At 43.2% G+C, this 23,528-nt stretch overlaps 1 protein-coding gene and 1 long non-coding RNA gene across 2 annotated transcripts; both read left to right on the top strand.

Moving 5' to 3' along the window:
- Positions 1–9: 9 nt before the first annotated feature.
- On the top strand, positions 10–2,582 carry LOC108641236. Its single transcript, XR_001921856.3, has 4 exons — positions 10–268; positions 424–524; positions 640–725; positions 834–2,582. It is a non-coding gene; the product is annotated as an uncharacterized LOC108641236 (long non-coding RNA).
- Positions 2,583–3,713: 1,131 nt separating this feature from the next.
- Positions 3,714–22,748, top strand: SUDS3 (SDS3 homolog, SIN3A corepressor complex component). The gene is given in 13 exon segments (XM_008925778.3): positions 3,714–3,800; positions 3,802–3,874; positions 5,455–5,524; positions 6,494–6,549; positions 6,942–7,013; positions 9,149–9,168; positions 9,709–9,865; positions 11,758–11,853; positions 13,643–13,704; positions 14,590–14,611; positions 15,335–15,440; positions 19,389–19,473; positions 22,002–22,748. Coding segments are annotated over 13 exon segments (1,005 nt in total). The 3' UTR covers positions 22,101–22,748.
- Positions 22,749–23,528: the final 780 nt, after the last annotated feature.

Here is a 23,528-nt window from a genome sequence, read left to right as displayed (position 1 = left end):
TGTCAGGGTCTATAGTGGGCTCAGGTGTGTGAGGGGGACACTGGGCAGGGTAAAAGGGCAGCTCTGAGGCTTTCAGTATGTGCTGCAGGTGTTGGAGAGCCAGGACAAGGACCATGTGTCCTGTGGCAGATCCCAGCAGGAAGAGGCTCCCAGTAACCAAAGAGGAGCAGATGGGACTTTGCAGCAGTCAAAGGCACAAAGGAGAAGGGACTGTAGCAGGGATGGAGAGCTCTGGATTAGGAAATGCTTGGAGTAGAGGCAGGGAAAGGTGAGTTTATGCTGTTTCTGCCACACTTTATGGTTCCCCCCAGACTCTGAACCTAGAGACGCTTTATTGTTACAGAAGCTTATTTGACAGGATGGGGGGGTGGTTAATAATTTTTCTAAATAAAACTGACAGCTGTTCCCCTCTTGGGCTTCTAGAACCATCCTCACAGAGCCCTGTGAAATCAGAGGTACAGAAACCTGAGAGCCGTGAGTCCCAGGTGAGGGGTGTTGGTGTGTCCTGTGCCTCAAAGGCCAAGGTACAATTTCAGCTTTTCTCATTGCAGTGGTGCAATTCACACAATAAACGAGTTTCCTGTTTATAAAGCTCAGCTTATAACCTATTTTCCCCCTCTATTTCTTGCAAATGGAAAGAAGGGCACAGCAAGCATGACTCGTGTGTCAGCTGCTCTGTGAAAAGCTGGTGCTGACCAGGCAGGAGGCAGAAATCTCTCCTCCAAGTGAGTGTGTATAAAACACTAAATGAGTTGCGATGAGAGCAACAGCTCTGATGGAGGCACGAGCCAAGAACAACAGCTTGACAGGCAATTTTACACTTTCCCTGACAGCTCCTTGGGGCGTAGACAGTTAAGTTTCTGCGTTTGTAAGGGAAACATGGCATTCCTTACAGCTGAGCCTCCTCCCTCGGGTTCCCACTGAATGCCTGAGAGATGACAGCAGAGGGTGTCTCCAGAAGGCTCCTATTAAACAGGAGGAATTAGCACGGAGGGAGCAACAGCGAGATCCCAGTTTTGACCACAGAATGAGCTAAAAAGTGTTGCATCAGCAGCTGTTTGCAGTTTCTTACCCGCTGGCTGCGCACAGCTCCCGTTCAGGGGGCTCCTGTGCCCTCCTCTTGGTACCTCCGCCCTCCTGGAGTGTGAAGGGCTGTGCTGGGAGGGCAAATCGGCTCCAAACCGAAAGTGCTGAGGCGGCGTGAGGCAGGGCAGATTCACCTTGGGAGGGCAGCCGTGGTTCAGACACACTTACAACTAGTCGGGTGTCCCCAGCAGCACGAACCAGGCGGGCAGGGGAGCGGGTGAGCTGAGTATGTGGACAGATGGAACAGATACAGACAGGAAATGGGGAAGGAAGGGGGGAAATTAATGTTTGTAAAGCTTTAAGGGGGCTCTGGTTAGTTCTGAGAAAGAGGTTGAGCCCTGCAGTCCAGTTTCTGTTTTTAGCTCTGTGACCGTATAACTTTGGGAGGCGATTTGAGCAGTTCGAGCCAGGTGTGAGTGGGGAGAGGACAAAAACCCGTGGGCACCAGGCAGCTCATGCGATGTGGCAGCTGCCACCACACCCTTTCCTGTTCGCCCCGCGGGCAGCCCTGCCAGCCGCGCTGCCTGAGTGAGGAGAGAGGGGGAAAGGAGTGCTTTCCAAGATGCTGATAACCCCCAGCACCCGGCATTCCTTGGAAAAGGAGAGGTAGTGAGCAGCTCTCGTGGTGTCTCTCCCCTGGGACAAGTCAAACGCTCCCAAAAGCCCCGGGAGCTGCTCCGGGGTGGTGCTGACTTTTGGCCGTGCCTCAGCCTGGCTCCTGTTACAGGCGATGTTGACTTAGGGAAAAAGGCACCGGGCATACTTGGCATGGGCGTTCCGAGTTAAAAATTGTCAGTCTGGGCAAACAGACCTTTGGGGTGAACTGCAGGAGAGCCAAGTGCCTGCACTGCGTTATGGCAGCTCCTGTCAGAACACCAGGGGCTGACCTGGTGCTGCTCTGGGTGCCGAGCGCCCGGCTCGGCGGGTTTGGAGAAGTGCTGCAGGTTTTGGAGCTCCGTCCTTTAGACCAAACCCATTTCCTTCCCCTCGGTGAGGTGCTCGTAGTGCCTCAGTGAGTCAATAAGCTCTGCATGTGAGGAATGCACCTCCCAGCTGAAGGTGAGCCATTGGTGTGGCTGTGCTGGAGGCAAGGAGACTAATTAGTCCTTCCCTTAGACTTTGAGCTGCAGAAGTAAGATAGGTGAGATATTTAGCCTGGAATATCCATGTGAGGCATTTTCAGATGCTGGTTTTAACGGTGTGAGTCTCACACAGGATCTGTGTCTTGGTCCTTAGTTCTGTAGCAGTGTCTAGTTAGGAGGATAACCTGTACCTGGCAGATTTGGGGCATTCCTGATGGATTTGGGCACGTGTTCTAGGAGCTGCTGTTTACTGGCAGGGTGAAAGTGAGATCACAGTGCTGTGGTGGGGCTTTGCTGTGAGTATGGAGAAACAGGGAAGCAATTTCTGTATTAAAATATAATAAAGTTTGGGTGAGTACAAAGTGTCCTAAAAGGTCCATTCCTAGCATGGCAAGGTCCTGCTCCTTGCCTGCTGAGGAGCAGCTCTGCTGTGTGTCTGTATCACAGAATCCCAGGATGGGTCAGGTTGGAAGGGACCACAGTGGGTCATCTGGTCCAACCTCCCTGTTCAGGCAAGGGCATCCCAAAGCACATGGCACAGGACTGTGTCCAGATGGCTGGAATATCTCCAGTGAGGGAGACTCCACACCCTCTCTGGGCAACCTGTTCCTGTGCTCAGTCATCCCCACAGTGAAAAAGTTCTTCTTTGTGTTCAGGTGGAACTTCCTGGGCATCAGTTCCTGCCTGTTCCTCTTCTCCCATTGCTGAGCCTCCCCCCCCGAGCAGAGGCTGGTCCATCCCCTGACCCCTCCCTGCACACACTGACAGACATGGATGGGACCCCCTCTCAGTTGTCTCTTCTCGAGGCTGAGCAGGCCCAGCTCACAGAATCATCAAGGTTGGAAGAGACCTTTAAGATCATCAAGTCCAACCATTCACCCAGCAATGCTACTATAATCCCTAAACCACTACAATCCTATCACCCAGTGCCAGGCCCAGATGCCTCTTGAACACCTCCAGAGATGGTGACTCCACCACCTCCCTGAGCAACCTATTCCGTGCCTGATTGCCCTAAGAGTGAAATTTTTTTTCTAATATCTGACCTAAATCTCTTCTGTCTTAGATTAAGGCCATTTACTCTGGTCCTCTCACTGCAGGCACAATAGAAAAGACTGTCCCCCGCCTCACTACGACCTCCTTTCAGGCAGTTGTAGAGACCCATGAGAGCTCCCTCAGCGTCTCCTCCTAACGGAGATGCTCCAGTCCCTGGATCAACTTTCACCCTCCACTGGGCTCGCTCCAGGACCCCCAGGTATCTCGTCCCGAGAAGCCCAGAATCCTGCAATACAAGCGCCCCAAAAGGGAGAGAAGTGCCCATAAAAAGCGGAGAAGTAAAACCCTCAACCACCGCGGTGTTGGCGGGGCGGGGACTCGAACCCGCGTCCCTCCTTCCGCGCCTCGCGCTGCCCGGCGCGGGGCGCGGCGGCCCCGCCGCCGCCCGGAAGCGGAAGTGCCGCGGCCGCGGTTCCCGGCGCGGTTGCCGAGCGGCGGCCGCTCCGCCCGCTCCGTCCCAGCCGCTTGCCGCTCCCGGAGCCCCCCGCGGCCATGAGCGCGGCCGGGCTCGTGTCCGCCCCCCCCGCCGCCCCGCCGGGGCCGCCCGCCCCCGCCCATGGCCCCCGCGCCCGACTACTACGAGGAGGAGGAGCTGGAGAGCGCCGAGGAGGAGGACGGCGAGCGCAGCGCCCGGGCCCGCGACTCCGATGAGGGTGGGTGAGGGTTTGGTGCCCTGGGACGGCGTGGGAGGGTGGGATGGAGAAGGGGACGCACCCCGGCCGGGAGGATGCGGGAGGGTTGGGTGGTTAAAGGCTCTGGAGCAGCGAGAACGCCTGAGGAAAACAAGGACCTGTCGGGTTGCAGGGGTGCCCCCGTGGGAGAGTAGGACAGCCGAGTCCATGGAGAGGTGGAGCTGTGGTTTTCCGGGTGAGGAGGAGGGAGACGGGAGGGCGCTGGGCAGGGGGGATTGAGTGGGACAGCAGGGGGAAAATAGTGGAGAAACCCAGTGTATGGACTGAGTGGGACAGCAGGGGGAAAACTGGGGAAATTCAGTATTAATTGTGTGAGATAGCAGGTTAAAAATAGTGGAGAAATGCAGTGTATTGATGGAGTGGGGCAGCAGGGGGGGAAATAGTGGAGAAATCTCGTATATTGGTTCTATTTTTGTGGTGTGAAGGGGGAAGGAGGCAGCTAAGGGAGGAGAAAGTGTGGACAGCAGTGGGGGAGTGTGGGAGGATGTGAGAGGGAAGAGGGGATTTGTAGAGGAGAAGAAGAAATGAAGTAAAACACGAAGTACCCAGGGGTGTAGGGTGCATAAAATAACAAATAAGGGGGATGGAGGAAGACCCTTGGACAGTGCCTGTTGCTGTCAGCAGAGCCCTCCATCACCTCTGCTGTGGTCATGGATCCTGACAGTGTTTAGGTAAGTCAGGGCTCTCCAAGGCTACACACAACTAAATTGGGCATGGGAGTCCTTTATGGTGACCCAGACGTCTTCAGTGCTTTTCTTGCAGTTAAAACTCTTTGGTTTATCTTTGGTGTGAGCTTAAACCGTTGGTAGGTTTAGAAAAAAAAAATCTGAGAAAGGTTTGATTTAAGGGTCTGGGCCCCCTTCCCTGTGTGGGGAATGTAGCTTTAATTAAGTTTCACAGCTGTGCCCTGTAAAGCCTGGAGACACTGACCTCTCCTTGGGGAGGAAATCTGATGGATTCTTGGCTACCCATGTGTTATAAATAGAAGCCTGAAAATGCTCTAGCAGAAAACTAGCAGCCCCATAGTGGTTTAATTTATGTTACCTGTTTATAAAGTGGAGCTGTTTTTGTGTTAGTGCTGGTGTTTGTTGTTAAACATTGAAGTGCTTCTGAGTGTTGTGTAGCTTTGAAGTAACAGCAAGTAACTGTTCTCTTCAGTGAGACCTTTCAACCTGAGCAGCTTTGAGTGGGTGGAACTGTAGTGACAAGCTTGTGAAAGGTCTTACAGAGTCTTTCCTGTCTCACCTGTGTATGTGGGACCATTAATGCAGAGCCTGTTGTCTTAAATGGGAAGAAATTCCCAGGCTCCCTGAAGTTGGAGTTGTTCAGACTTGATGTAAAGCTTCACTGCAAAACTCCCAGTTGCAGGAAGGAGATGAGAGGGTTTGTTCCACCCTTGAATTCATCTCTGCAGAGGCCCCTCAGGTTGTGTCTTTGAGGTTAAATTGCCTGAAGTTTGGGGCTTGGTTTTGTGTTTGCTTGTTTTTAAATATTTTTTTTTTAATCTTTAATTTTAACAAGTTGGTTTTTACCTCCTTTAGACACCGAGGATGCCAGTGAGACTGACCTGGCCAAGCACGACGAGGAGGACTTTGTAGAAATGAAAGAACAGTAAGTAACCCACACTAATCCAAAGTAAGGTAATATTCTGTTTATTTGTGGGCTTGGGGATGTCATTTTCACAAAACTGCAGAGTTTTGAGCCAAGATTGGGGTTTTTTAAATGCCTAGCCCAATGGAATAGCTCATAAAACCATATACTTGTATTTCTGCTCTTCTCAGTTACTTTCTCTGGTCTGTATGTATTCAAGGAATTAAGTGCTGCTGCTGTTTTGGTTAAAGAGACAATTATGACTTTTGAGTTTTGCTGCAAATGGCTCCTACTGCTTTAAATAAAACAAAGGATCTGCTTTATATAAGCTAAGAAAAAGCAAGATGCCTGTCAAAATCTCTTAAACAATGGAATGCTAGTCCTGTCCCAGAAATGGGCTTTTTGGAGACTGGAAGTAGTTTGCTTGATGTTTAGGAGTATTTGCAGTATTTTGAGTTCTTGCTTACTGGAAGTGACGTGTTTTACACAGGCCAGGAAGGCTTGGCCTGTGTTAAACCACAGATACTTGGTAAAGGAAATGTAGGTTTGCAGCAGAACCAGGAACAGACTTTGGGTTTTTTTTTTTAATAATGTCAAGATCTACATGAGGACATGCCTTGTGTTACATGTATGGAGCTAATATACAAATAGTAAGACTTGGCCAAGTGGCAGGATGATTCTGCTGTAAATTTGTGGGTCTAAATGTCATTTTAGATATTAACATTAATAAATATCAATTCTATTTTATCGTGAATTGTTCCCAAAATATTTGGTTCATAAAACCAGTGGGGTGGCAGAGGGTTTTTCTTTTTAGACAGAATGAAAACCTTTGAATTTGAATAAAATTCTTTTAATTCATCATTCATTTGTTTCCTGAAGTTCTGAAAAGTTCTTAATTCTGTGTCAACGTGTTGTAACCTAAAGAGATGGTGGAATAGGCTCTGTCTGCTTGGTTTGCAAAGTAAAGTTTCATGCTGACTGTCTTTGCAGGATGTATCAGGACAAACTGGCATCTCTGAAGAGGCAGTTGCAGCAATTGCAGGAAGGTAAACTTTGAAGGGGGACTTTTTTACATTCCTAGACAATTTTCAAATGCCATGGAAGGATGGGGGTGTTGAAAGATGTAAGCTGCATCCTTCACTGCATGTGGGCTCTCAGCTGTGCTGCTGAGTTAAAAATGTCAGCCACTTCCATCCTTTTCCCCTCTAAACACTTGGTGTTAATCCTCTGTGTGCTGAAGCATTTCTTAAAAGGAGTAATCCACTTTCCGAAGAAGCAGGGAATATGCTTTTTCAAAATTAACAAGATAAAACTGTAATTTTCTGATCTCAGATTTTAGTGTTTGTGCTTCAAGTGGTGCACGGCTCCTTTAGAAAATTTAATATTTGGGGGGAGAAAAAAAAAATCAGTGGGAATCTACAATTTATTTCCACTCCAGGTACTCTTCAGGAATACCAGAAAAGAATGAAGAAGTTGGACCAGCAGTACAAAGAAAGGATACGAAATGCAGGTAAGTGGAATTTCTCTGTAAGACACTGCATCCAACTTAAATTTATGGATTTTAAAACACCTGAAGAAAGAAAGTGGTAATTCTGTGCTTTAAAGAAAAGGAATCTGCTGGAGCCAAGGGTTCTTCTGCTTCCAGGGATGTAGTAGGTACAGTGTGAGTTGTTTCAGATTCTACCAAGCATGACAGGATCTATCTTGATTATTTTTTTTCCCCCTCATCAGCATTGTTTTCTGACTGATACTAAACACTAATAAACAGTTTTAGTCTTCATTTGTGTGAAACAGCACAAGTAAAAACAGTTATTTAGTTTTTATCTGCCTAACCCCCAGGCTCCCACTTTGGCTTGTTGTTTTGTGCCACTTGCTGAAGGTGTTGGGTGCCCTGTTCCCTTGGGTTTGCAGGACTGGAATTTAGGAGCACATGCTTTCCCAGAGATCTGTTTTGTGCCCCAGAACAATGAATACAGAGGGTTTGCTGCTGGAACTGTTACTCTGCATAGCTGGGACATGGAAAGGGCTGCCTGTACCTTGTGTTCTGCTCTGTTCCAGGAGCAAAGGCCCAAGTTCATTTTTATAGTGCCCAGCTCTCACCCCTCTGGGTGGCCTTTATTGTGTTACTGCAGAGGAATGGCTTGGAAATCAGGTCTCTTTGCTTGCCCTCTCTCTTTTTTGTTCTCTTCCTAGGAGGTTCTTATCTTGGATGCTGAAGCAGGGCCTTTCATAGAGGCCATTATGTGGGAATAGGAATTGTAGCTGTTCCTCCTTTAGAGAAGTTGGATGAATCCTGTGATACCTGGGAAATACAGCAGAGAGGCAGTGGCAGTTGTGTGATGGCCAACACACTCTGACCTTTGAATAGTGTGAATTCTGTCTTTCTAAAAGTGCTTGGGATGATAAAGGATTTTCTTGAGTAATTTAAGTGATTTGAACTGCTTCTTGTTAACAGGAATTTGTGTTTTGAGATGAATTTCATGTGCACTAGAGCTGCATCCTGGCAATACTGGGTTGTTTTGATAAAATTAAGACTAAGTGCAAGCTGGTATTTCTGGCTGGCCAAGGCCAGTGCTGCAGCAGCTTGTTTCTTCCACAGGAGGGCAGGTGGTGATAACTTTCAATTTTGTGATTAAACAATCCAACTGCTTCCATGCTCAGCAGGTAGAGCTCTTTGCAGACAAAAGGTTTGATTTTCTACTGAGCCATTATTGTTTTGGGTATTTATTTTATTGATTTTGTTTTTTAAATTCATGTTTAAAAAAGCCCAGCAGTACAGTGTTGCTACTACAGTCTTTTCCAAAACATATTTGAAGCTTGTGGTCTTTACAGAAGCTTTTCCTGTCTCAGGTATTACCAAAGCTTAATATGCTGATGAAATACAGTGACTTGAAGGCTGATCAGGTGCCTTAATTTGCTTTTGTTGCCACTCTATTGAGTAAAAACTCTGTTTTGGCCGTTATGTTCTCTAGGAAATGCAATCCTGCTTAATTTCAAGTTGTTAGAGATGGTAAAAACATCAGTAACAGGACTATTTCACACCCTCAAATCCCTTCAGCTCATCCATAGGTCTGACTTGAACTAATTGCCATGTGTTGGCACTTAACCTTCAGTGCTACACAACAATTCCCTTGTTTTCTCAGGCATAAGGAGTCTGAAATCACCTGTGTGAGTTGAGTAGATCAATCTTCTGACAGCTGCAGAATTATTTCTTAACCAGTCTTTGCTGAAATTCATGAAGTTGGCTTAAACTGTGAATATTTAGTTGCATGTTTCAAGCTCCTGTATGGGAAGTTTTTATCTAGTCTTAATTGATTGTAATTTTAATAGGAAGAAAGATGAACTACCTGCTTAGTACTGCTGGGAGTAGTAGCCAAACTGAATATTATGGAATACTGCTGTGCAAGCTTTTCAGTTTGCTGGCAGTCTGTAAATAACTTACATTAACAGCATGTTTTTGTGAAATTCTTTCATGGTTACTTTATTTTCAGCATAAAACTGAAAAGTGAGAGTAGAGGTGGGATGAGTACATACACTATTTGGTTCACTACCTGTCTTGGCTGCAATATTCAGTGGCTTAAAATGTTAAGGAAGTAATTTTGTGCATCTTTGAAGATAATAAAGTAAGTCTTTCTTGCATTTCAGAACTGTTCCTGCAGCTGGAAGTAAGTACTCTTAATTTACTCATATATATAGGTGGTAGAGGTATAAACTTGTTTCATCAACCAGTACTTGGGCTTGTTTTCCAGGGAGGCTTAAAGAAATTTTCTTCCTCTATCTGGCTTTGTTACACTGGAGTTGCAGTACAGCCTACTGCTGGTATTACTTCAAGTAACTTCTGCACTTTGGTGTTAAAATAGTATTAAATATTTGCTTTTGGGCTGTTGTGTCTGGCTGTGCACTGGGTTGCCTAAAAAAAGGTTGTTTAGGGCAATAAATTATAGTCCTGTTTATAAATCTGAGGAGACTTGATATGTTATGCAACATTAAAGTGGCTTTTTAAAAATAATTAACTCTTTAGCCAATATAATGGTACTAAGTCATATTTAGATGGTTTTCTGTTGATTATGAATATTGATAATCTTTAGAACTCCTACAGTTTTGAACTGAAAGGCTGATCAATGAATTTGAAAAGCTGTTGTGATATCATTAACTAGAATCATTGGTCTCTTAATTAACCTTCTTGCTCTTCTGGTTTGCATTAGACAGATCAGGTGGAGAAAAATTATGTGAAGGAAAAGAAGGCAGCAGCAAAGGAGTTTGAAGATAAGAAAATTGAGCTTAAGGAAAATCTGATTGCGGAGCTGGAAGAGAAGAAGAAGATGATTGAGAATGAAAAGCTAACCATGGAATTAACAGGGGGTAAGAAGAAGATAAGCAGCTGTCACTTATCTTATCCACTCTGCTGCTGCTTAGGAGAAAAAACTCTAAAGGTGGCAATGGTGGTTTATACAGACAACTGGTGTGAAATGCCAGGAGGGCAAAACACAAATTGATGGCCTTTTAATGGAGAAAGCAGTTCCTAATAAAATTGAGTGACCTGAATTGCTGACAGGTGAATCAAATAGTGCCAGTCAAGCAGCAGAGTGGATGATGGGCTTTCTTATAGACAGGGAAATGGGCTGATTTAGTTCCTGTGATCTGGCAATAAAACTATTGAGATATATCACAGTACTGACCTGACCAGTGATGCCAGGTTGTAAACTGTGCCCTTTTCTTCCTGCAGTAGTAGGTGTCAAGTAGTTGAAGAAAGGCAGACAATAAACGTTGAAATATTCTACTTTAAACCAGAAAAATAGTTTTGTGAACTGCTTTTGTGTCCAAATTTACATTAAATGGACAGATTTCTTTGAGAGCAGTTGATGCCTTTGCTGCCTTGGCAGTGCTCATTGTAGTAATTGGCACAGTTGAGCTAATTTGAGGGGTAATTAACCTCCTGCAGAATTGCACTGCTGTGATCCTGAACCAAAAGTCTGATTTGTTTCTCATTTTGAGAGCAACTCCTTCACTTCCTGCATAGATAGTGGTTTCCTTGTTGAGGCCTGTCCATGAGTTACACCCTTCACATCTTTCTTGCATACTATCTACAGGTGTTATATAAGCTAATAATCTAATTAGTGCTCAGAAGTGAGAATTAAACCTTGTTTGGACATCTTCAAGAGTTCTTTTGTCTTGGTACAAACTGTTGATAACTCAAACAGCTTGAGTTATGCTGTTCCCCTGATAACTTTTTTTAATTACCAAGTCTGGTCTCGTGGTCATCCTTGTTCACCCTTGAGATGAGGAGACAAGGAATTTGGTGTATTTTGCACATGCAGAGCTGCTCAAGGTTTCAGCATCTAGAGGGAGCCAAAGGGGCTTCACAGATTGTAGTGGTACCTAAAGCTGAGCAAATAAATCTCAGCACATACAAAGAGAGGGGACATGATGTGTTTGGCATTGAAGATGTGGTCTCTTGGTTGCCAACATATCTTCATAAATTAAGGAATGAGTTCTGAGGGTTTTGGTGGAGTTGTTCAGTTAAGGTTCCGTGTAGACACTTGGACAAACTGCCATTTCAGATAGTTCCTTGGTGAGGGGACTGGTGTTTCACCTTTAAACAGGCTTTTTTCCTTGTTCCCCAGTGCATATGCTGCAGTTTATTTCCTGTCAGCTGCTGCTCTGCATGTTATTAATTAGGTTCATTTCATTAATAATTTTTAGATAATCTGAATTTGAATTCTATTTGTTTAAAATCACTCCAGCAGACTTGTATCAGTCTTGAATGCAGTAACTTCCTGTATTCCTTTGACAAAGCTGTTTTTCTTGATTGAAGATGAGAAAACATTAATTGATTTGTAGCAGATGTTTGACATGCTAATTATGATCCAAGTTTTGTTGGCAAAGAGCTGCATGAACTTGGCCTTTTAAATGCTCTGTCCCAGGCAGATAGAATTAGCACTGAAGAAATTTTCCTGGAATCCTTGTAGCATCATTGTGCTGCTTATCTGTACGTGGAGCAGCTGTAAATGACAGCTGTAACCATGGCATTGCAGCAGTCACTGAACAGTGACCTGATGGCAAAGAGAACTTGTGTTCACTGTCAGCACTTCCCACTCCGGGTGCTGGAAGCTCTCAAAAAAAAAAAGAAAAAAAATTCAATTTGCTGTATGAAAGAGGAAAGATTATTTTCCTTGTGCCCTGTGTAGAAAGCTGCTGCTGCTTTCTCCTTTTTTTTCTGGTCTTATCAGCTCTCCAACTTCATTACTCTCCAGATTCAATGGAAGTGAAGCCTATTATGACAAGGAAACTGAGGCGACGACCAAATGATCCAGTTCCCATCCCAGACAAGAGGAGGAAACCTGCCCCTGATATCCTTTCACAGAGTCATTGGAAGGCTGTTGGATTTGAAGCCAGTGTGCCACCTGCACCTTTGTGTTGTGCAGGAAAGAAAATGAAATTAAATGCTAGGATCAAATTTACCTTAGGAAATAACGAAGGACAGTTATCATGTCTAATGTGTGATAAACCAATATAGCAGTTATATAATGTAATATGTGTATGTAAAAACCTCTGTTTGGAGATCCCTTGGTATCCTAACTGAAACCTTACAGTATCATGAGATAACTTTATATTTGTCAGAATAGTTTGAATTCAACAGACAAATTTTTTTCACAAAGGAAAAACTTTGAAAGGACATTATATTTATATGCTGAGATAATTGATTCCATAGATAGTAAATGGCTTTTTACATGAGCCAAAGCTTTTCTCATTTCAAGATGTGACAAAACATTCACCAGGAAGATCATATTTCTCATATCAAACTAGTTTTTCCATTTCTGATAAAGGCTTCAGATCCCTAATCCAGAAAATGCATGGCAAAAGCAAGGAGTGGTAGATTTGTTCTTTGAATAAGAAAAGATGAAAATTCATCCTGTTTTTATGTCTCACAAGAGAGAGAAACACATGTATATGTAATCCTTCTGTTCTGCCTTGTTGCATGTCTCAGAATTAAAATGTTCCTTGGCTTCTGGAAATATGTTTTTAGCTCCTCTGTGATGACAGGCAGTTTTTATATTTGTATATTAAATTCACCTGGAAATGAAGGCAAGGATATTTATTTTGCAGAGGCTTCTTATTAGATTCTAAACTTGTATGTCTTAGATTAGGAAAAAACTTATCTTAGTGACTGGCATTTTCTGAAGGCAGGATCAAACCTTGAACTCCTGGAGTTCATGCAGGATGGTCACAAGCATCTCCAGTTTTAATTAACCTCTTTCTGGTTGGAGATTCTGTTCACTCTGTCAGGGAAAATATGATCATTTATTAGTGCCCCTATCTCATCCAAAATAAATGAGTTTCATAGTGAACACGACCTGCTAATTGAGCATGATACAGCAGGCACAGTATGAAACCCTCTCTGCCTACCCACACTGGGGGGAGATTAAAGTCCATCAGAACCAAAATCCTGAAAATGCAGCCTAGCAATTGTTAACTTTAGTTTAATGCTTTGAATACTTTTGACTTAACAGCTGTTTTGGAGAAACAAAAGGACAGCAAAGCTCTAATAAGACTATAATAGAATAACTCCTGTGTTCTGGGGTTTGGGGTTTGTTTTCAGGTGCATTACAGGCTCTTATTTATCCTCATCCACACAAGATGTGTTTTGTACCTCTGGCTTTAATTTTTCAATTAAATTTTGTATGGCTTTCCTCTCTTCTCTCTATCTCTCTACTCCTGCTTACTGATGAATTTTATTTCCCTGGGTTTGGGTGGGGTTTGGTTTCCTTGTACAAAATCTGGAGTCTGTTGTTCCAGCTCCCAGATTCTTCTCTACAGAAATACAAGACAAAAAGCACTGAAAAAGCTGGTGCTTGATGCCTCCACAAAGTAAATGTCAATGCACTAAAGGTTTTTCATTGATGGTTGTGTCTGAATAAATTAAAGTCATTTTGCACTGTTTGCTGCTAAAGATGAGGCTCAGTGGAGATTGGCTCCTATTAATTCCTATGACAAAAAAAGCTCAAGTATGACACTTAGTAAAATCTTATGCAAATTTACAGAAACCTTTTGGCTTACATTTAGTCAAGTGAAATGTCATTGACCTTTAATTTTTAGCCTTGCTTGTCAAGAGCTTATGGGAACCTTAATTCTGGATACCTCAGCTAAATTATTTGTTGACTGATGAGCAAATAATGGAGGACCTGAGAACGCTGAATAAGGTAGGGATTGTTGCTTGATTGTATTTCTTTGTTTTAAAGAAAAAGCCATTGCTTTCCCCTAAAGAGAACAGAGCTCTCTTTAATGTTCCCTTTTGAGGTGTGGGACTGTTTCATCCCTGTAGGCTTTCTGAAGTAGCTCAATAAAAGATTTAGCAAGATGGTATCTCCTCCCTTTTATTTTAATAGGTTTAATTAACCTAATTAAAATGACTGTCATCTAAAAATGTTACCTTTTGTCTGAACCAAGGGATGAGCTCCTGTTAAGGAGTTTCTTCCTCTGCATGGTTGAACAGGTGTCTCTTTTTTTCTGGGAGATCACAGGCTGCCTTTGGTTTAGGCTTTAGTGGGAGGTGGGGTTTTCATTAACTTGTTTTTCTCCCAGCTGTCACAATATTTCAGCAGATTGAATAGGGGGCAGTGTGCATGCTTATAGTTTTTCAAGTTTTGCTTAACCTATTGCTTTCACTAAACACTTGAAGGCTTGTCTAGTTTCTTACAGTAGGGGCTGCTCATTAAGACATTTGAGGATGGTGGTGGAACATGGGTTTTGTGCCAGCTGTTGAGGTGTTTCTGGTGATTTATCTCCTGTATTTTGTGTACCCTGAGAAATGTTGGATCATGTTCAAAAATATAGTCTGTTAGATGGGTTTGGCTCATTTGAGTGAATTGTCTGAATGCTCTCAAGTTCAGTTTTGTATCATGATCCTGATTATCTGCACCTTTGGCTGTTTATAGCACACTGCTCTGGTTGTATGAAATGCCACTTAACAGTGCATTTAAAACAGAAGCATTGAGAGTATGGAAAGTAAGATATCTGAAATTATTACTGCAGCTTGTAAGGCTCCTGTCAGATCTCTAACACTGCTTTGCTCTCTTCCCATGTAGCTTAAATCACCCAAGAGACCAGGTGAGTTAACAGTTGCATTGGAACTTGCTCACAGTGGTGCTGTTCTGAGCAGAGAATGATATTGTAGATGCTTGACTGTATAATTGCTGACTGTGGAATTTGGCTGTATAATTGTTTTGACTGGGTAATTGCTGTTCTTTGTGTGGCTGCTGTGCTGAATGGGCCCTGTGTGAAGTCTCTTTGTCTGCCCTGACGTTTTTCAGGGATGAGAAGGGAGATGTGTATCTTGGGTGGCTGAAACATGGGACAATCCAACTGTGTAAAGAGGGTTTTTCATTATATTCAGGTGCATCTGGACACCTTGCCTGCTTGTCAGGTCAGTGGAGGGATTGAGCACTTATGGTTTTATGCCTCCAGCTCTCTAGATGTGTCTGTGCACTTAATTTCAAGACAGAGCGGTAGCAACTTGCTTAAGTAATTCTGACCCTGTTTAACTACTTTAGTTTGGTTTAGAATTAAAACAAAACCAAGGACATATCATCCATCACCTACCTATGAATGTTTTTTTCAGTTAAACCTTCAGTGAGTATTATAATTCAAGGCAGAGGTTGAGTTATTCATACCAACATATAATACTTTTCTGAGGGAAATTTGAGTTTTTAGCTTTCTGGGCTTATTATTTCTGCATATATGACCTTATTAACTGCAGTTTTGCAGTCAGATGTGCTATTGTGTGATGGACACATGCTGGTTTTTTAAGCACAGTGTCTCTCCTGTTCTCAGCTTCCCCCTCCTCTCCTGAACACCTCCCAGCTACACCAGCAGAGTCTCCTGCACAGCGGTTTGAAGCCCGGATAGAAGATGGAAAACTCTACTATGATAAGAGATGGTGAGGCCTGGGGGATTTCTGTTTTAATCAGCCTGAGTGTTGTGTAGTGAAGAGGAAAAGGCTGCAGAGAGAAATTGCTTTGATCAAAGAATTTGTGGACAAAATGTTTTTGGGCAGAGTTTGCTGCTTCCCCCAAGGGCTCATTATTGCAACCAGTAAATCAGAAGTGATGGTGGAGTGTTTAGACCCCGTAGGTTTGAGGGATAACTAGTGGCTCCAATAAAAGGAGGCTTGAATCTTTCCCATGGAGTCAGTGATGTCCACTGTGACGCTTAGGAAGTATTTTTGTCAAACCTGATATTAGGTAAGAGAGCCAGCAGCAGACACAGTGGGATGGAGCCATGAAGCTGCTCAGCTTGGATCCAGACACTCCATGATTTTTGGGCACAGTGGTGTCAGCAGCATTCACATTCCAGGGGTTCAGCTTTGTGGAACACAAGCCCAGCATTCCACAAGGTGGCAGAAGAAACGTCATCCACCAGCAGAGCAGGATGAAAAATGTTTCTAATAAATCCAAATAACCTTTAAAGATCAGGCCCACCTGGGAGAGGCAACTTCAGAATTGCTGATTGGATTTAGCTCTGTTGAGTTTTATGGCTGTACAGCTGTACAAGCCTCACAAAACACAAGGAAAATATTAAACTCTGCAGAGAAATCTTAGTAGGTCTTAAACTTAATCCATGAGACATGCAAACCTGGATAATCAAGGGGGCAATCTTGTCCTCCTTGAGCAGAAAGCAATTTGCTTTTTTGTAACCTTCTTCAGTGTTCTGGTGGCTCAAAATAACAAGTGATGAGGTTGTAGTTTTATCACAGAAAATGACAGGTGTGAAGCTTGTTTTCCACACAAGAGTCATCTTGTGCAGTTGGTCACTTTTCCCTTCTGACTGGGATGTTTCATCAAGGGTTCAGTGTACATAGCTCTGATAAAAGCTGCTGCCTGGGTTTAAATGTCCATGAAGCATAAAGCAGATGTGAACTGAACAGGCTTCACAAATTCATCAAGTTCTCTTTTTTTTTTTTGCTTTCATAGTCACTTTACACACACAAAAAAAATTATCTCCGGGGTATATTTGGATGAATCAACTGTTCTTCAGAATTTTTAGTGTGTGGGGTACTGAAAAGCGTTCACTAGTAAAAAAAAGAAAAAAAAATGGAATCTGAAGTAATCTGCCAGTAAAGCTCCCAACTTCCCACTAAATTTAAACCTGGAAGAGATTCAGCGAGCCCAGATGAATCTTACAAAAGCACCAACTCTCTCAGAAGGGTATCTAGTTGGGACATAAAGCACTAACAGATATTTTCATCTAGCTGAATTCAGTTGTCATGAGGGTCTCACTGTCAGGAATTCCAGATGTTGTCTTCCCTATCTACCTTGTTCTTAATGCTGTTTTAAGTTAAGTATTTTACAATTTTTGGCTGTTATAATCCTGCTTAGATTTTTTTTTTTTGATTGATAGTAATAGAACTTCTCCAAAGTAGCTAGTGTTTTAAAATAATGAAATAACTCTTGGTAGTGGGAGGGTAATTCTTTCTAAGGTGCATTAAGAGTGCTGGCATGCACAGAAATACTAAACCTGACAGCTCAGGAGTGACTTTCTCTGTTTCCTGATGCAGCTGTGCATGACTGCTATCTGAAAGCACTGAATGTTTAAGGACCCCCTAAGGTTTTGCAGAGATATTTCACAAATAAGTCTCCAAAGTGGAGAGTTTCAGATGAATGTGGAATTAGATTCAGTTTTTTATCCTCAGTCAGTTTGCTCCGTGCTCCTCCATCGAATCTTAAAATACAGTTCACTGTAAAACAACCATCTTTTTTTTTGCTTTTAGCTTTGCTGCCTTCAATAATGTAGAGGGATTTCTTTCAATCTCCTGATGGAGTTCCAGCTGAAAATCTTGGCCCTTCAGCAAAATATTTTGTAGCAGGAAGTGGAATTGTTTCTGCCAGTCTCACCCGTGAGCACTGCGGTGTGTTTTATCACTGCAACACAAGACTTGTTTGGCACTTTCCCCTCTCTTGAAAGCCAGCTTAAACTCCATTGCATATTTCATCTGGAGTGTTTGCCTGAGTTCTGCCCCTCTGTGGATGTCTAAGCTTGGCACAAGGGTGAGGCATGAAGAGGTACCAGGCTGTGCCTTCAGCTGACCTGTGTGTGCGTGCACAGGGCGTGAGACAGCTGAGACGAGTCCTCAGTGAAACAGTGCTGAGCCAACTTGTTCCCTTGCCTTCCTTCTCCACCATTAACGTGCATTTACTGATGGATGGGAACTTGTGATGTGGAATCCAAGGGCTGAAGCCTGTGCCACGTGTGGTAATCAAAAATTGAAAGAAACAGCTTTGAGTGGGGAAAAATATTTCATTATCTGTGCAGGCACAGATAACACTTGAGAGGTGTCGTTTGCACTGGTATCTTCTGCACTGATACTGATTGTATCAAGATCATCAATTCTCCTTGCTTAAGCACTCACAGCGTGGTAGGACACTGCTGGACTGAGATTTTTGTCTTATCTTAGTGAGGCCTGGGGTTTGTAGTAGCTTATTCAGTTCCTTTGTATCATTTAATGATATCTGGACTCACTAAACTGTGATTTTTTTTTGGCTTAACATCATTGTTGCTGTTGCATTGTCCTGAAACCCACTGACATCCTTTCTGTTAAAATGAAGGAGAAAGAGCAATGGTCAGGCACAGGTGTCAAAAGGTTGCAGGATTTGGGGTTTTTTTATTACCTCACCCAGCCTGTGGGTAGTGAGTAAGTTCAGAAGGCTCAAAGCTGACACTCATTCTAGTTACTGGCAAGCAATGTGAAAATTCTGAGTATGTGAGCCAGTAGGAAGACATTGTGGAATAAACCATGGGAAGACTTCCATATTTACAACATGGTTATTTTAGAAATAGCTGTAAAGATTAAATAAATCCATGCATTTTGCAAATGGTGTTCAGACTGCAGGAGTTGTACTGAGTAGCTACTGAGGGAGTAGCTGTGTAGTGATTCTGCAGCTTGGATTGCCCTGATAAATATGAAGCACATCATGATTAGGGTAAAGGTGGAAATACAGTTATGCTTTTATGATTGTAAAGGATTTTGGTGCTTGCTTGATTATCTACTTACAAATCACCTGTTTCAGTGTGATTAGTTCTGCCTACAGAACTCTCCTAGGCAGAATAAACAGAAACTGGGGGAGGTTTGGCTGCAGCACTTAGAGAAATGTGGGCTGTGAAGGGGGCAGGTCCCTGGAAACAAGTAATTCAGAGTTATGACTTTCAAAGTCTTTGTTTTGTACACAACACATTAAGAACAATACATAGCTTAAAAAAAAACAGGGGGGAAATGGATATGTTTAATCACAGGCTCCTAATGGCAGGTATATACAGTTTGTTATGGGCCCAGAAACCCATCACTTACCAGTTTGGGTATTTTCACAAAATAAAACAGTATTAGAGATTTGAGGTCTTGTTAAACAACACACAAACTGCACTGATTGAGGATAATTCACTTTGGTTGGTGGTGGTGCACTATAATTTTGTATTGGGAAATGTTAATAACTTTTGAGTATCTGTGACTTCCTCTGTCATATTTTACGAGGCATAATTTGGAGTTGCCTTCTGAAATCCATCCCGTGTCTGAAATGTGAAAGGCCGCTTGGATCAGCTCTTGCTGTCAGTCAGTGTTCTCTTGTGTTGTGGCTGGTGCTCTGCCCCTTCCTCTTGCAGATGTGAAACCTGTTTTCAGTAGGCTGCATGCAGAGTTGAATGTGAATCATGCATTCCAAAATATCACGAGATGGAAGGTGTGGGTGTGCAGAACCGGAGCACTCGCCGTGTTGCGAAGATGGAGAAAGTGGTGTGGAAAGACAGGCTTCAGACTGGCTCTGTCCAGATGCACATGGAATCCCAGCTTTATCACCTGTGGTTTCATGTGTTTCCTTTCCCTTTTTGCTTTCTGCAGGTACCACAAGAGCCAGGCTATTTACCTGGAGTCTAAAGAGAACACGAAGATCAGCTGTGTGATCAGCTCTGTGGGCGCCAACGAGGTGGTGGGCTGCTTTTGTTTTTCAGGAGGGGAGGGGAGGACATGGGTCTAGTGAGGACTAAGAGTGAACCTTTCAGCAAAGATACATATTTAGTGTGTAAAGAAGCTGAATCCAAGATAAAACCAAGTTGAGAAATCTCTTTTTTTCATATGTGAAGACACTTGCTCTGTTTTTAAAGAATGATCCTATATTTTACAAGTGGTAGCCTGAAAAATGGGTAGAACTGACATGTTGCATCTCATTGGCACTACATTCATAAATTCCATTTCTGTTATTTCAAGAACATGCATACAGTTGTTAATGCAGGATTAAAAGAAATTCCACTGGGAATGCAGAGGAGGATGAGAAAAAACGTTGTCACCAAATTTAGCTGTTGTGAGGGAAGAAGATTCTCCCTGCTAATTGAGAAGCTCTCTGGCAGCATCCATCACTTCCCTGGGAGATGGGGCAGGGCAGTAATTTGTCTGAGGCAATTTCCTTGTGGCTGCTGCTGAAGCCTTAGAGCAGCAGGTGAAGAGCTCCGTGCCCAAGATTGATGTGAGTCGGCTGCAGGAGCAGCAGTTGGGCAAAGGGAGCAGTTTATTCTTTGCTTGCAGATTCCAGACACTTCAGGGAAAGAAATAATAGACTTGAGTGCACTTCTCTTCAATCAGCCAGTAAAGGAACTTTAATTTGTTGTGGCAGCTGAGGGAAAATACTTTATTTTCTTCAGAACGAGTTGCATATGGGATATGTTTGTATCACAACTGTTCCCCTGGCAGTAACAGTTGTGGTGCTCAGCAGTTGATAGTTCAGATAAAGTAGTGGTAGTGTGCTAATGGATGCTAAATGTAGTGCTGCTGACTTGATTAAAGTTATTACTGTTACTTTATAACATTAAAACTGAATTCTTTGGGAGCATCTTACCTGAAACCGTGAGGGAAATGCAATCTATTGATTCCTCCCTGTGAGGGTGGGGAGGCCCTGGCACAGGTTGCCCAGGGAAGCTGTGGCTGCCTCATCCCTGGAATTGTTCAAGGCTAAGTTGGATGGGGCTTGGAGCAACCTGGTCTAGTGCTTTTTGACAAAAAAAACCTTTTCAGTACCTGCAGGAAAGTGTTATTTTTTATTAGTTTATTCAGAAATCTCAGCTTGTTGAGGTTGAAAAAAGGAGGAAGCTTATTTTTCTTTTGAAGGCTAGGAATAAAAAACAATCAGAAATTGTTTTGGTTGTTCCTATTTCCCACCTCTTTTCAGTTTTAGGATTAATAGATGCTCTCCTCTGATGGCACAATATATTGTGTGTCTGAAACATCGGTTTTAAGTTCAGAATATGTCTTGATGTGTTTATTTTTCTGAACACTGTGGCAGATTTTAATGTTAAGTAATTGCACTGTTGTGGTCACTTAAACCTGAACTTTAATATTACTCCAAGTGGAACTTAACAAAGCAGTTAATTTTAGCAAAACTCATGTACCATTCCATCCTATCATGATAAAATGTAAAATTGTACATGTTTGTTGTTTTGTACAGTTGCTCAGAAATTCTTAATTCTTTTGGCAAGCAAAACATACCAGATTCTTGGTAATGTTGCAGCTGATTCTCAATGAATGTTGATTTTAATTTCTCTGGGGAAATAATTGAAGTACAAACACAGGCAAATATTAAATTTATTGTATACTGAGGGCTCCTGTTAATAAAGTCAGTTTATAATTAAAATAATAGAGTTAATAGCTAATATAGCTAAAAAAATAATTTAGGATAAATCAAAGGCCAACATAACTTTATAATCCTTTGCAGTAGGAAATACTGGACTTCTGTCCTAAAATACTCCAGTACTAAGAGCTGGATAATTCTTACTTCATGCACGTATTTAAATATGTTTAAATGCATTAGAATGACATAAAGCAGAGGAGATTGCTCAGACTTGGTTTTTAAAGTACAGGTTTTTGGATCTAAACATCTTGAAAGAGATTTTAAAAATTCTCTGGAGTGGCAGCAGTTTGTCCTTTGGAAGGTGTCGTGTGAATTCTTCCATGCAGGTGTTTAAAAGAGAGGCCCTTTTGTCTTCAGATACCATTTCTGTAATACATTGTGGGAAATGCTTCACGGAACAGAGTCAGGATAAGCTTTTCATTTGACTAATAGTTACTTGCCTGGGCAAATCCCAGGGTAGGTAATTTTATGATCTGTGGATCTAGGGAGACTTATTCTTGATTAGGCAAAGCTTAATGCCACAGTTCTGTTGTGAACTGGAGCAGAAAGGAACCTGCTTTCCTGATGGGGCGTGGAAAGAGTAATTTTTCTTGAGGGCTGTTCGAGCAGGAAGTTAAGGAGGTAAAGTTAAAAACCTTATTTCATGTTCTACTCAGGTTGCAAGTGCTTCATGTGGGGAGGGAGAAAGGATTAACCCGAGTAACAGGGGAGTGTCAGAGGTGTTCAGCTCTGGCAATAAGTTTATTGGTCTGTGTGTTGCTTACTGTGAGTTCTCCCCTTTTACCCCCAATTTATCTCCCCGCCCCATTTTTCATATTCTTTCTTTCCTGCAGATCTGGGTGAGGAAAACCAGCGACAGCACAAAGATGAGGATCTACCTGGGGCAGCTGCAGCGAGGGGTGTTCGTGATCCGCCGGCGATCGGCTGCGTGAGCGGGAGCTCCTCCCTGGGCCTTTTTTTTTTGGTTCTTTTAACTGATCACCAAACCTCTGCTGAGGGGTGTCAGGCTACTCACTCTTCCCAGCAGCACAGAACAATGTCATGACCTCTGATGAGACCGTTTGTGGCTGGCCACATGATCCCCAGTAGTCCTTAAATCTTTAGCGATGCCCAAGCACTGCCCTGGACTATTTCTGGATTTTTGCATCAAGCTTCTGTATGCTCTCTTTGTATTGGGGGGGACTGTTTAACAAGACTTTGCATCATACTTTTGTCATCATCGTTCTGTGGTGCACAGATGGGACTCGTATGTCAAAACAATGTCACGTCTCTGTTTGAAGTCAGACCAGTGGAAGAAGCTTTGCTTGTCAGGACCTGAGGTTGGTTGTTCTTTTTGGCCTTGTTTTCCTGCAAGGCTCAGGATGCTGCAGCTGAAGAGAAGCCTCCAGAACACCTGGTGCCACAACATCAGCTTTATTGGGTGAACTGTTCAAAGACTTGAGTGCTGAGGCTTTTTTTGGACGGTGTGAACAGCTTAGAAACTGCTGAAAATGCGGTGATTTTAATGTAGTTAAGCAGTCACGCGTGGTTAGTCAGAAGCTTCCGTTTCTCTTCACATTAAAAAACCCTTCAGTGAACAAGCAGAGTATGTCTATTTGCTGAAATAGATTACCTGGAATAGGTGGATGACTATAAATTAAAGGAACAATTACCTGGAGTTTGCAGATAGCTTGGCTGTGTGAACTCTGTGTGTGAGTGTAATCATTCGCAGATGTAGTGACAAAAGATAAACTTCATTTTTTTCACTGATGCTTAGAATGACAGGTTGTGGTGGAAGCCTGCTGACAGGAGGTACTGGATCTGTTTTATCTTCCCAAGGAGCCTGGTACAGAGTAGAAAGTGGCATTGCCATACTCTTAGACCATAGCTGGAACCTTCATTCCCTAAAATGCTTTGCAAAGGGTTCCCCTTGAAGGGTGTTCTAATTACTGGAGGTAAACACTGGGGTTTCTGCACTTGCCCTCCTGTGGCACAAGTGAAAATGCTCAAATAATGATGTTAATGCCAAGATGTTTTAAGATCTGACTCTGGCATTCCTTTATTGTTCCCAATCTTTTGCTGATGGCTGGAACCACCAGTGCCATGTGGGACTGCATTGGCAGGAGCCACCCGGTGCCCTGGCACTGCTGTCAGATCTCTGCCCTATGTGCAGAACAACTTTGTGCTGCTTTTGATTACTAGTCAAAAAGTTGTAAATTCTGTCTTCATCAATATCTGTCACTTGGAGGCATTTTTTTTGTTTTTTGCTCTGGAGCTGCCTTCTTGTTCAGCATCAGTTGAGCTGGATAAATGGAATACAGGCAAGGCAGGGGAGTTGGAATGACTGTGTCCATTTCTTTCCTGCAGTTGGGTGGCAGTCA

The sequence above is a fragment of the Manacus vitellinus genome, unplaced genomic scaffold (assembly GCF_001715985.3).
Source record: "Manacus vitellinus isolate BGI_N305 unplaced genomic scaffold, ASM171598v3 scaffold_58_pilon, whole genome shotgun sequence".
NCBI lineage: Eukaryota > Metazoa > Chordata > Aves > Passeriformes > Pipridae > Manacus > Manacus vitellinus.
Note: the sequence above shows the minus strand (reverse complement) of the source record. Positions and strands in the feature narration are given on the sequence as shown.